The 14,521-nt window shown below is 33.9% G+C and overlaps 1 protein-coding gene across 1 annotated transcript; it reads left to right on the forward strand.

The window, feature by feature from the left end:
* Nucleotides 1-5,263: 5,263 nt before the first annotated feature.
* Nucleotides 5,264-14,321, forward strand: LOC105803850 (uncharacterized). Its single transcript, XM_012636258.2, has 22 exons — nucleotides 5,264-5,452; nucleotides 5,537-6,034; nucleotides 6,354-6,586; nucleotides 6,718-6,807; nucleotides 6,930-7,064; nucleotides 7,153-7,271; nucleotides 7,524-7,688; nucleotides 7,992-8,097; nucleotides 8,301-8,406; nucleotides 8,494-8,604; nucleotides 8,980-9,143; nucleotides 9,241-9,358; nucleotides 11,270-11,494; nucleotides 11,775-11,965; nucleotides 12,070-12,237; nucleotides 12,406-12,511; nucleotides 12,615-12,752; nucleotides 12,907-13,065; nucleotides 13,153-13,359; nucleotides 13,445-13,639; nucleotides 13,717-13,788; nucleotides 13,955-14,321. The coding sequence occupies exons 1-22, from the start codon at nucleotides 5,405-5,407 to the stop codon at nucleotides 14,111-14,113; spliced, it is 3,513 nt and encodes a 1,170-aa protein (XP_012491712.2). The 5' UTR covers nucleotides 5,264-5,404; the 3' UTR covers nucleotides 14,114-14,321.
* The last annotated feature ends 200 nt before the right edge of the window (nucleotides 14,322-14,521 follow it).

Consider the following 14,521-nt stretch of genomic DNA (forward strand, 5'->3'; position numbering starts at 1 on the left):
AAGATAAATTTGGTGAAAGTGTTATGGAAAAAGCACGGGATTGAGGAAGCAACATGGGAACCGGAAGAGGCAATGAGGAAACAATACCCAAACCTCTTTACTGGTAAGATTTTCGAGGACGAAAATCCTAAAAAGGGGGGGAGAGTTGTAATGGCCCAAATTTGAGGTTATCGGACAAAGGTTTCGGGACCACAAATCCGATGAGAAAAATTTTATTTTCTTATATTTTTATGGTCTACAATTTCACAAAATGATTTCGTGAAAATTTCGTTCGAAAATTTCGACGTTTAGCACTCAATTTAGTCAAAAGGACTAAATTGTAAAAAGTGCAAAAGTTGAGTTCTACATGTTAGAGGTGTCCAATTGTTATGAAACTTTAAATTGGAGGTCCTTATATGGTAATTATACCATTGGTAACTTGGTAGACAAAAATGGACATGAGATAAGTGAAATAGAAAATTTTTAAGTTAGGGGCAATTTGGTAATCTAGTAATTAAAATGAATTAAAAGGAAAAAGATGACAAATTATGCTCATCTTCTTCATATGAACGAAATCAGCAAGGGGAAGCCATAGTTAGGGTTTTCAAGCTTCCAAGCTCCATAGTAAGTGATCCCAAGCCCGCTTTTAATGTTCTTTACGTTTTGAGATCCTAGCTTAATTTAGCTTATTCTAGCAATAATTTAACCTAGGGTTTATATTTGGAAAAATACCCATAGGTGAAAAGTGTTTATTTTGATGTTTTATGATAGAATATGAAGCTAGAAATTATGTTAAACAACTTTTGCTAAGCGATTTTAAGTGAAAACGAGTAAAACGACATAATCGGAAAATACCTAATGTTCATAAGTACATGTTAGAGTGGGAATTTGATGTTGCCATAGAAGGAAAAATGTTCAGAATGTTATAAAACATAAGAATAAGAGATGAAGTTTAATTTCCGAGCCTTGGGTCAAAAATGTAATTATGTAAAAGTTTAGGGCAAAATTGTAATTTTGAAAAAGTTAGAGTCAAGGGCTGTTTTGTTGAATGTGAGTATTAAATAAGTTAAATTTGCTATTTTAGATCAAGAAGAACGAAACTCGAGGTTAGACAAAGGGAAGAATAAAGTTGAAGACTAAGTTGGTGAATTTGGCTATAATTGGTATCGAGGTAAGTTTATTTACATAAATGCAATATTTCAATATTTATTATCAATGTTGTTATTTTCTAGCAACTATGAATTTATTTTATGAATTTATTTGATGATGATCTAAGCATGAAATGATAGAGAATTAAAATTAAAAGTCCCGTTGATACATAAGGATGGTAATCGATACGAATGTCATGACATTTGGGTAAAGAGGTCCCATGTAAGACCATGTCAGGACATGCCATTGGCACCGAGATGAGAGGTCCCATGTAAGACCATGTCAGGACATCGCATTGGCACCGAGATGAGAGGTCCCATGTAAGACCATGTCTAGGACATGGCGTTGGCACCGAGATGAGAGGTCCCCCGTAAGACCATGTCTGGGACATGGCATGGGCACCGATATGAGAGCATCCCATGTAAGACCATGTCTGGGACATGGCTTTGGCATGTTATTATCAGAAGAGACCCAAGTATCCTTATTATTCCAATGTAGCTCAACGGGCTTGTAAACGAATTATGTTCATGAAAGTTCGGTTTAAAGCATAAATGGCAAGCTCGTAAGTTATAAGAGTTAAGAACTTATTATACTATCAATTGATGTTCAACGATGCAGCAAGAGTTGAGTAAGTTATGTACACAAGTATTCTAAGTAAACAAGCAAGAGAACTAGTATGAGATTAACTAAAGAGTAAACTAGAGATATAGACATTTGAGTTTAATTATTTAAGTTAAATATTGTTATTTATTTGCTAGTAAACTTACTAAGCTTTATGCTTACTTCTTTTATTTCTCTTTCTCTTATAGTATTGCAAAGCTACTTCAAGGATCCTAAAGAAGTCGGAGATCGTCCACACTATCAACCACAACCGCTTCGGTATTTTATATCGAATCACGTTTGAGTTATGGCATGTATAGGGATTTAGTTATTTTGTATGTTTGTGATTATGATTTTGCTAAAGAATGGTGTGTAAGTATTTGATGATGTATGGTTATTAAAATGGTTAAGTATGAAGGTATTTGTTGTTATAAGAGTCTAGGTGATAAATTATGTATGGAAATCATGAAAGGATGAAATTTTGCAAAGAAACAGAATTCAGGCAGCAACAGTGACGTGACTTTGAAAAATCACCTAAGATAGTATAAAATGAATTAGAGGGTGAATGATATATGGAATTAAATCTTGTTGAGTCTATTTTCATGGAAAAATAACGGTGTAGCGAAAGGAATTTTATATTTTAAGATATGTGAATTTTCGTGAGACAGGGTCAGAACAGTTTTTGGTGTCCCCTGTTTTGAGTTTAGAAAATCATTAAAAATTGTACAAAAATGGTTATGAGTTATAGTTTATATGTATAGATTTCTAATTGAGTTTATTTTCTGTAGAAACAAGTAAGAACTTCATATGAAAATCCTACAGTGAGAAAACTTATTTTTAGTGACTAGAGGTCAGGACAGTCAGGTGGTGAAACAGGGGAGACTTTAACTAATAAACTGTACTAATTGGCTGAACCAAAAATTCTAAAAATTTTATGATGAGTATATATATGAGTCTATTTTCAGGGAAAATTTACGGAATTAAATTTCGAGTTTTGTAGCTCAAGTTATAATTAATTTAGTAACTGCTGCGCGATTGGACAGATTTGCTGTAAATAGTGAAATAAATTTTCAAACCTAGTTTTTATGCTCCGAATTGGTAAGATAAGCTAAGTAATGCCTCGTGCTCGACTCCGGAAACGGTCTCGGGTAAGGGGTGTTACACACTATGACTAAATAATGTTGTAATTAACAGATAAATATTCGGAACTTAATTACAAATTATTTGAACCTTAATTATATATATTCAATCTGTCCCTTTGTTAGCTCGATATAACCTTGATGGTTTGCATTTGAATTGATGAGATAAAATAAATAAATAACAACTAATTAGAGGAATAAATTGCATGTATCACTATATGCATTTAATACGTTTTCTGGCAATGCGTTAGAGATTGCTTAGAGATTAAATTAATTTCTTTGAATTATTATTTAATTTTTGTAATTAAATAATCGAAGTTTTGAGACATGCAGATGGGATGAAGTTTAATAAATTTCACCCCATCATGCATGTATCAAGTTTGAAGTAGAAATTAAATTAATTAAGTTATCACAGTTTTAATGAATAAATTAAATTAAATTTACTTACTCATATATTCTAATACGATAAAATTTTTATGACTTTAACAAAATTAGAATTTAGTTGAAAAAATAATTTAATTAAAATGAATAATATTTTGGGAATAAAAAGTTATTTATTGGGTTGGTTAAATTATATGAGTTGATTTAAAGACCAAATAACACATATAATTATGTCAATACATGAGACAGGCCTAATGACCCACCTGGCATGCAGTGGGTGGCGACCTTAGTCCCAGAGACAAGCTGCTACCACCGCCTCTATTGATAAATAACTTTTTATTTGTATTTTCTATTAAAATATGATTATTTTGTTTAACCTTATTCAACTAAGACTCTTATGATATTCTATATAAATAGAGACCATTGGCTAGGTCAAACACACACCATATTAAGCGTCAATACTTCGTCAAAATCTAGTGATATTTACTCTCCTAAATAAATTCTATATCATGGGAGAGTTCATTTTTGGTTTCTAACATTTGAGAGTTATTGATAATCTCACTGAATATCAATAAATTTTTCATAAGTGTTCATCAGTTTATGATTAGAGCCCATACTTTAAGCAAGTCGAGGTTCGAGAATAGTAGAGAAGATCATATTGATCGAAAATTGAAAACTTTCTTTACCACTTATTCATAAACAAATGTACGAATGAGGTAAAGAATTTATTACTATAAATAAGACAGCCACTCAATTTTAGGAAAAAAATCAATTTTGATTGTACAACAAAATCAACTATACCAAAATTTTTCAACACTTACTACTAACCCTATACAATAGGAAGAGGGGTTTGCACCAAGCTCCTTCATTGTATAAACTCTCTCCATTAGTAAGACTCCGAACTTACACTCCACTAACTAAACTCTAAAAAAAATTAAAAATAAAAATTTAACGACCTCTAGTGATTTTTGGCACCCATGTGAATTACTCTAACCCCTTACGCCACATATTGTTTCAACAACATATGTTTTTCAATCTACATCGGTGTTTAGATTCCAAGAATAGAGGTTTTCATATTGTTTATCGAAAGGAATTCTAGGGTTTTATTTTTTCAAGTTTCTCCTTAGAGAGAGATTCCAGAAACTTATTCTTTAAAAATTCTTTTCTAAGATCTTGTCGGGAAATATTTGGTGAGAAAAAAAGATAATTCTTAGAAAGAAATCGAGGTTCTTTAAATTTATTTGATGTTGAACGAATTTAACCCAGAAAAAGATAAAAAAAATTAATAAAAATTAAATTATATCAACTAATTAAATCGATTTAATCGAAAATCAATAAATTCTCTATTTCAATATCATAGGTAACATTGAAAATCTAATCAAATCCAAAATCAGAAAAACCGGTCCCCAAAACTAAAAATAAGTCCACATCTTCTGTAGTTTGCTATTCTCTATTGTGATAAAAGGAGACATATTAGAAGTAACATCAGCTAACACAAGACATTGTCTCAAACCTTGGAAGTAGCTGAGTTCGGAGGAGAGACTAAAAGATTTCATCAATCCTTGGATTGCCTTGAGAAAGAGAAGAAAGAGTCATAATAACCTTGAACAACAAAATGAGCATGAAGAGGCATAATACCTTCTGACCACAAGTAAAAATTAAAAGACAATAGCCATATGAGAATTTAAAAAGCTAGCTGGCATAAGGGCTTTCTCAAGTATAAAATTCTTTTTTAAATGTTTTGTGGGCCTTCTAAAACTAAATTAGATTATTGGTTAGGATTTTAAAATTTATTTACACTAATATTGTGATATCTTAACCATACATGTCATTCTGCATTGACAACAACCGATTAAAAAAATTATCCATTAAAAAAAATGTTTAACAAATTATAATATCCCCTTTATTACAAGTAAAAGGAGAAAGAATAAATGAAAAGGATCCTTTTATAAAGCAAAGCGAAAAAAATAAAAAATAGAAAAAAGTTCAAACTAGCCGTTACCATATTTGAAGATCCAAAAAATCAAAAGACAAACACGCTCCTTCCATTTTCATCTCTTCTCTTTCCTTACTTTCAGCTCCTCTGATTCTTATAGCTCAAAGCTCCCTCTTTCTCTTTCACTTTCTGCTATTCTTTCTAAAAAAATTCTCACATTATGTTCACTGAAGGGTTAGACGAATCTGCAATAAACTGGATCAACCAGGTTTTCTTTTGTTTTTTTTTCCCTTTCTTTGTTTCACTTTGGTTTCCTTTGATTTTCAATTAAATTTTGATTTTTCTTTTGCAGGGAAAAGAAACAGATCAAGAACCCAGAATTAGATCGCCATTGACTGAAAAGCTAGCACCTCACGACTCATTCCCCAAATCACCTCTTATTTACAACACTGCCACTCTTTTATCTCCCCATGTCTTGCCTCCTCCTCTCAAATTCCGCTCTGGCTTGCTTGGACCTCATAGTGTTATAGCTCCTGCTCTCCATGAAGATGACGATGACAGCAACGAAGACGAAAGCGTAGCTTCGGTTTCTGATGATATTTCCGGTGGAGATGCTGGGAATGGGATTTTTTCTGATGAGGAGGAGATGTTTGAAAGAACAAAGTGTAGCTCAAAGTTGACTAGAGGGTTTTCAAAGCAGGATTTGAAGGTTGAGTTGCCTGACACTAATAGAAGATTTACTGATGGTGATCTGGGTATTAAGGATTTTGCTAAGAAAGATCTTACTTCAGCTGCCACTGGAGGGGGTAGTTTTGGACTCCGGGAACGAGTTCAAATACATAATGCACATGTAAGGAGTCTTCTGGCATCTTTTTTTTTTTCGTGTGTGTGCGCGCGCGCTTGTTACCTTATGTTTTACTTTCCCAAATTGTAAAAGCAATGCATTTGAATCTGAAATGATGATTTAATTCCTCTCTGCAACAGTCATGTATGTCTATATTGGTGTTAATATTGAAACTATCAAATATGGTTTTGCTGCTTTTACTTCATATCAGATTTTATTTTAATCAGGCTTTGCCATGAATAGAAGATTATCTAGTCACTTAGTGGAATGGCTAAAACTTGTCTTTTGTCATGGTTGTTTTGCTCTTTCTTTATGGTGATTGTAGGGAACTATTCGAGGTTATGTTAACAATACATTTAAAGATGTTGAAGATTTGGGGACACCAAGTGCACCTCCTATATTGGATATTGGAAGAGAAGGGAGTGATGAAGAAGAAATTGAGCAAATTCAGGATGGAACCTACAAGCCAGTACAAGCAGATTGTTTTGATGTCAGTGCAGAAGGATTACCAGTTTTGAAATCTGAGTCGTTGAGTTGCCCTGAACTTGCTGAAGAAAGGTGATGTAGTTTTCAGTTTCATAAGGCACAATTCACATGGAAGCCTCTCATGTCTTTGGCCTTTTTTTCTTTTCTAGTTTAGTTTGGATTATAGTACTATTTCTAATATTTCTTAACATTGTCTTACGCAGGGTAAATGAGACTGCAAATACAAACAAAGAAGAAAAGATGCCTTATTGGCAAAATAACATGTCTGATGACTTGCATCACTATAACGCCAGGTGCAATCTCCATAGAGTTTTATTGAAAAAATTGTGTTGTAAACTAAGTTGATGTTTATTGAAATTTTTGTGTTGAAAACTACTTATCTCACATTCCTTGTTTTGCAATTCTATTGTTCCAGTGGTCAATATGCATGGCAGACTTTAATTGCTTATGATGCATGCATCCGGTTATGTCTATACGCATGGGCAAGAGGCTGTCCTGAGGCTCCTGAATTTCTGCGTGATGAGTGCCTTCTACTGCGAAGTGCCTTTGGGTAGGTTCCTTCTCTTCTTTGGAACATAAATTTGTTCCCATTAGCCTTTCAATGATCTCTCAAGTCTCAATGTGTTTTAAACATATAGGCTACACAAATTTTTGTTGCAACCACGAGGTGTACAACCAGTAGAAGTGAGCACTACTAAAAGTGTAGAACAAGTTTCATTGAAGGCAAAGAAGATTGTTGGAAAAATAAGAGTGGAAGGTAAGATCAATGTTGTTATGGGAATTGTATATAGAAATTTAATATTTGGAAGGACGGGAGGGGCTACGAAATTATTGCTTGTTATAATAGAATTTTTATTATTTTGTTACTTATAGCTTTATATTAGTTTTGAAAATGACTCCCATATCTTTTTAATCTCTTTAATTTGAGGGTGAAAGATAGATCAAAGCTCTTTCATAGGATGATTTCTTTTAGTTTAAAATCTAAGTTGTTCATGTTAGATAATTGCAGTGAAGAAACTTCGCATTATTCCGAGGAGGAAACTCAGGAGTATGTACTCTCAGCGAAGTGCAATGTACATGCAAGTGGGAGCAGAGTATGTGCGGCATGTCTCATCACTTGTGAAAACCGGCATGAATTCTCTTAAAATAGGCTCATTTCCAGTGGCGTCTGAAGGTTTGTGTTTGTTATGATATAATATTTAATGTATTTTAGTTATTTTATAACTTTGAGCTTAAGATGAAACTGACATCTAGAAGTGTAAATCAGACTGTAGCTTCCTTTTTTTTGGAAGTTATGCTTAAGCTGGTTAAACACTTGTCATAGCTAAATTGTTTTACAACCAATTGAAATCTACCTACCTCCTAACAAAATGTTTCAGCATGTCTCCTTCTCTTAACAAAGATAGGGACTACACATATTGTTGGAACTTCCATATCATAATGTTCTTAACTAATATGTTATTTTTCATATTTACAGAGCCATTATCTTGCTTATTCCAGCTGAAGAGTGCTACAGAAGATACCAAAGTTGAACCAAGTTCAGCCATCTGCTTGCACCCGGGGGGTGGTGATTACCATGTCTTGTGAGTTGCTATCTTTTATCTTAGACTTAGGCTTGTACTTTGGCCGACAGGAAGTCTGTGTATGCCATGTCATAATTGATCTTAATATTCTGTGTCACTCTGTCTAAGTTAACATAGCTTGGCTGTGTAAATGAGAGACCTTATCTAAGATGAGAGTTATGCTTTGAAAAGTAGAAAAATCTTATGCTTGCTTGTGCTTTTAGTTTCCCAGAGACTGAAGGTGATGCTCTTTTGGTGGAAGTCCAAGACAAGAAGAAATTAGTCCAGGGAAGAGCAACAATACCAGTTTCATCTTTGAGTGATAATCCTGTATGTATCATTTTCTATTTTAACAATCATGTTTTTGAAGGATGAAAACCATCCTTCATAATCTGATGTGCTCGACTGTTTCTGCAGAATGAGAGAATCAGATGGTGGCCCATATACCATGAAGATGAAGAATGTGTCGGGAAGATCCAGCTATCAATTGGAAGTACAATTACTAGTGATGAGACGAGTCAGATAAAGGTATTATATTTTCCACATCTAGGACAATTCAATTGACTTAATTATAAGAACTAGATATGCTGCATGGAGTTCTCTTAAAAATAGTCCTTATTTTCTCGAATCAAGTTCCATTTGTCCTTTCCTAAACCAGAATTGCGTTCTTCTGAATGACATACAAATTTCTTTTTGCTTTTTTTTTTTTTTTTTTTTTAAATTTGATGCTCATTTCATTAGCAGTTAGCTAATTAGTTCCATTATCTACAACAAGAATTTTATTTCACGTGCATGGATAGTTGTGCGGAGCTGGACTAAATTGTTTAAGTATGTCAGTGTCTGAAAGCATACAAGTGAGCATGCATGAGTATATTTTACCTACTGTGTTTTCCATCTTTTTAGAGTGGGCCTGTTGTGGAGACTCTAGCGTACGATCTACTCCTTGAGGCTTCAATGCGTGCACAATGTTTTCATTCCAGAAACTTGAGGTTACAGGGACCATGGCAGTGGTTATTGACTGAGTTTGCTGACTACTACGGAGTTTCTGATTCATATACAAAATTGAGGTATGTGATCTACTTATTCTTGTTCAGAAATATTGTGATTTCTATCATACTCCTTGCTCTCTCCTTGTAATGCTTTAACTCTTTTGGTTTCTTGTAGATATCTATTACATGTCATGAATGTAGCCACACCAACAAAAGACTGCTTAGAGCTTGTAAATGAGTTGCTTGTACCCATTTTAAAGGCCAGGAATGAAAAAAGCTTGACAAGACAGGAGGTAGGCATCTCTGGTTACAGTTTTTGTCAATTTCATTTGATCTAATGAATTTTTTTTCATATTGCCTTTTAAAATGGTGAGAGAGTTGCCTTTAAAGTACCAATTGTGTTTCTAATGCTAAGTTATTTTGAAGTTTCAAAAGCTTTGACTGACAAATGAACAGAATCACTAATTTTGGAAGTGAGGTACATTAGGTTGTGTTGCTTCCATTCTTTCTGAAAATGAAATGTGTTCCATATTTATATGCATCACAATTTTCTGTTGTGCCAATAAGGTAAAAGAGAGTAAATTATTTATTAGAAAATTACACAAGGTTATACTAGAAAATCACACTAGGTTTCACAAACAGTCCCACCTAAAACTCAACCTCACCAGAAATTTAATAAGATTCGGCAAATTAAGCCTACAATTATATCCTATAAAGTATTGAAAGATAAATAAAAAGTGATAAAAAACACATAAAATTTAACGAAAATTTGAAAATTAAGTTTTGGGATGATTCAAAGGTGGAGAAACCATCCCTATTTATATATAGTAGGAAAATTTGAAAATTACGCTTACGTCTTTAGACACTACCAAATATATTTTACTGCAAAAGATATAAACAAAATATTACAAATAAGAAAGGGAAAAGTTGCCTTATGAAAAATATGACAAGTTTGGGGATAATTAGAGATGGAGAAACAATCCCTATTTATAGTAGTACATAATCTCCAAAATTTTGTAGTTTTTAGATGTAGGATTATGCTATTTCAACAAATCTTTACTTTAACAAAATTCTAAATTTTCAATCTCCTTGCAAAACAACATTTGATAGTGTCTTCAAATTTTAACCTTCAAGTTTTAACATTGATCAAGTTCAAACATAGTTGAAACTTGACCACAATCACAACCTTATTAATCATATTGGCAAGATTCTCAGTGGTTGAAATTTTCTAGATTTTTACCCCACATTCTTTCAGAATCTCTCATGAAAAATGTTATGATGTGCTTCGTTTTTACATGATAAATTTGATTATTTGCTAACTGAACAACACTCTATCTATCTCAATGCATTTTGACATATTTCTGCTTAATTTCAAATTCTCCAAGCAACCTTAAAGCCAAATTACCTCTTTTACAGTCCCTTTGATTGTCATATACTCCGCTTCTGTAGTAGATAAAACAACTATTGACTACAAAGTAGACTTCCAACTAACTAGTATTTCATTGTCGTTTGTCTAGATCACTAGTATAGTCTGAATCACAATATTCAACCACACCCTAATTATCTTCTTGCCAAAAAATAATCTAATATCCATTTTATTTTGGATATATAGCAAAATCCATTTCACAGCTTATCAATGCTCATTTCTTGAATCATGCATATACCTCGTATGATATCTTTGACATGTTTTCTCGTTTTGCATAATTCTTTTACGACAGAGGCATTAAGCTTGAAGAGTAAGGGAATTGCTAACAGGTTTTAACTTTTCATTCATACCAAAATGCTTTAACAATTTTCTCAAATACTATTTCTGAGTCAAATAAAGTCTCTTCAAGTTTCTATCACGAGTTATCTCCATGTCAATAATCTTCTTTGCTTCTCCTAAATCTTTTATCTCAAATCGCTTGTACGACTACATCGGAGATTACTTTAGATCGTACAACAAATTTTCAAGTTTATACACTAAATTTTCTTTAAGATTCCACAAAAATGATATTGTACTAGAAAATCACACTAGGTTTAACTCCCAAGAAAAATTCGAGGGGTCACAAACTATCTTTTCTGAAGAGGGGAATAACCCTATTTATAGTAGTACAAAATCTCTACAACTTTGTATTTTTTAGATGTGGGATTATGCTATTTCAACATTTTCTACATGATGTAAATGCTTCACTGAGAAAACTTGTCTGCATGCTCTCTTGCAGAAAGGCATACTGCTGGGTTGTGAAACACAAATTGAGAGTCTCTTGGCAAATGCTTTTGAAAACTACAAATCGTTGGATGAGAAATCTCCCACAGGGCTAGCTGACTTGTTTGGACCAACCCAGGAGACTGCAGCACCAGCTCTAGCTCCTGCTGTTCAAGTATACACTCTGCTTCATGATATACTATCTCCTGATGCTCAGACCACGTTGAGAAACTATTTGCAGGTAATTCCAGTTCTTCAGTAATGACTAAACAAATCTCTCAGCCAGCTGAGCATTAATTTTTAAAAGTAGCCCTTTGGTACTGATAACTTATATAATTCAGCAAATGCATGAATATATTACTATATGTGTTCAATAGAGAGGAAATTTTCCCATGCATCTATTAGTGGGTCATCCCTTTTAACTGTCCGATCCTGTAAGCAGGCTTTGTCTTGTTTGTTTTTGCCTTTTGTTTCTATACGCTAAGCAAACATATAATGCCAGTTATGATAACTTTTCACAGACTGCAGCCAGAAAAAGGTGTCGGAAACACATGATTGAAACTGATGAGTTTGTTTCAAACAACTCTGAAGGTTTTCTCTTGGACTCCATTACCATCTCAACAGCTTATTTGAAAATGAAGAATCTGTGTACAAATATTAGCAAAGAAATTCAGGCAGACATCAAGATCCACAATCAGCACATACTTCCCAGGTAATGACATATCTATATAGCACTGAGTTGTAGAAATATCATCATAACCATGTATTGATTAACTGATTGTTTCATGTCTTCTGACACAAATGCCTCTGCTCCAGTTCGATTGACCTGTCAAACATCACAGCTGAAGTATATAGCACTGAGTTGTGTAAGAGGCTTACCAGTTTCCTTGCTGCATGGCCTCCATCTTGTCCTGCATCACATGTTAATGAACTTTTGATTGCAATTGCGGATTTCGAGAGGGATCTTGAGTCATGGAACATCAGGTTTGTGAAAGAAATCTTATTTGAAATCTCTTTGTATAAGCTGGAATAAAATACTTCAAATTTGCCAAAAATGAGCACTAGAATCCTGTATGAGTATCTAAATTTGGGTTATGGCCTTGTATGTAGAGTTGAAGCTCTTTGTCTTACAAATTGTCTTGCCTGTTTCAGTCCTGTGCAGGGTGGAGTAGACTCAAGGAGTTTGTTCCACAATTATATAATGGTTTGGGTTGAGGATATGCAGCTTAAGTTACTCGATCTCTGTAAGGCTGAAAAGGTATAACTTGGGTTCTTTTTCATAAACATTATCAAGAATCTGAAACAACTTACCTGGAACTGTTGAATATTGACTTTGGGACATAATCATGTGCTTGTTGCAGGTGCCCTGGTCAGGAGTAACAACAAATCATTCAACCTCACCCTTTGCTGAAGAAATGTATGAGAAGATCAAAGATTCCCTTATTGGATATGAAGTGGTTATCAATCGATGGCCTCAGTACTCGCTGGTCTTGGAAAATGTAATTACACTCTCTTTCTCTTGCGGTTTATGTCTTTGAACATGTGTGTGCATGTGCTAGATGACCGCAGTACTCTCTCTCTCTGGTCTTTGAACATCTATGGTTAACCATTTTGTCATCTACTGACTTTGCATAATTTTGGTTTTACATGAAGGCTGTTGCCAATGTGGAAAGAGCCATTATTAAAGCACTAGAGAAACAATATAATGACATCTTGACTCCTTTGAAAGATAGTATTCCGAAAAGACTTAATATGCATGTCCAGAAGCTGACAAGAAGGCAGTCGACAGCTCTATATTCGGTTCCCAGCCAAGTAAGTGCAACATAACCAATATAATTAAACTCCAGCCGATTGTGTCAGCATTGAATATAGCTCTTACCTTGTTACTAATGGTTGCAGTTAGGAATTTTCCTCAACACTGTGAAGAGAATTCTTGATGCCTTGCACTGTAGAGTGGAGGATGTGTTAAAGTCTTGGGCAGCTTGTCTGCCCATCACAGGAGACAAGAAGTCACTGTTTGGGGAGCAGATGAATGGGATCACTGTCATGTTGAGAACAAAGTACAAAAATTACTTGCAGGCAACAGTAGAGAAGCTTGTTAACAATGTAAGTCCTATTTTAATATGATTTCTTGTATTCTTTCTTTTGCTACTTGAAAATGGAAAACACTCAAATCAAATGGCTGTTTCAGACACAAGCAAATAGAAATACGAGACTGAAAAGGATACTTGAGGAAATAAAGGAAGAAGATGGAGAGGCAGAAATCCGTGAGAGAATGCAGATGCTGAGTTCACAACTGATTGACTCTATATCTAACATAAATGAGGTCTTCACAAGTAGGATATTTGTAGCAACCTGCCGCGGATTTTGGGATAGGATGGGACAGGTGAATGAGAGAAACCTTTTAGATCTTTTTAACTCTATCTTGTTTTCTCACATGTTTCAATTTACTATTTTCACCAGATCGTACTGAAATTTCTTGAAGGAAGGAAGGAAAACCGAGTGTGGTATAATGGATCATACTATGCTTTGGGGGTAAGTCATCTGCTTATATACACATGTTCATGTTATTGAAAGTCTTTTTGTACTGCCAATTATGTTACATGGGTTTGGGTAAGTGTCGGATACAGACATGTATGAATACAAAATGAAGGAGTCCGGATTTGCAGTGGTTATACAACGGTTTTTTTATGTTTTGTAGATACTGGATGACACCTTTGCATCCCAAATGCAGCGGTTGCAAGGAAATCAGCTCCAAGAAAAAGATGTAGAGCCGCCTCGATCGGTAATTGAAGCTCGGTCTATCCTCTGCAGAGAACCGGCTAATGCAACGGATTCATCTACCTACTTCTACGTTTAATACTAATACTGTTTTGCATATTGTTAATATACGTACAGCACAAAGACAGTTTCCAACTCATATATTCTTTTTGTATATGTCAAAATATATATACCCAGATGCTGCCCAAAAACGCCATTAAATCATTCTTATGTTTTTCATATTCAAAACATCTTGTATTCTTTTTCTGATTGAAATTACATTGAAATAAAAACAGTTTCTCAGCTTATCTTCTCTGTTTCATATGCAAGGTATATATTGTAACTATTGCCTTCATATAATTTTCATGTGTTATAATTATATATTTCGAAATCTTTTTTGAAATCGACTTTATATTTTAAAAAAACGAAAATGGAGTCGTTACCAATCACTTTCAGGAGGTGATTGGGTTACCTCAAAATTTGATCGTTTTAATAAGAGATTTAATTT

Source organism: Gossypium raimondii, chromosome 7 (genome assembly GCF_025698545.1).
Source record: "Gossypium raimondii isolate GPD5lz chromosome 7, ASM2569854v1, whole genome shotgun sequence".
Taxonomy (NCBI): Eukaryota; Viridiplantae; Streptophyta; class Magnoliopsida; order Malvales; family Malvaceae; genus Gossypium; species Gossypium raimondii.

Bases quoted from the DNA above. Each gene is read 5' to 3' on its own strand.
- LOC105803850 (XM_012636258.2), top strand. From the start codon at position 5,405: ATGTTCACTGAAGGGTTAGACGAATCTGCAATAAACTGGATCAACCAG. The intron at 6,035-6,353 runs GTAAGGAGTCTT...TGGTGATTGTAG, and splicing joins TTCAAATACATAATGCACAT to GGAACTATTCGAGGTTATGT. The intron at 8,407-8,493 runs GTATGTATCATT...CTGTTTCTGCAG, and splicing joins CATCTTTGAGTGATAATCCT to AATGAGAGAATCAGATGGTG.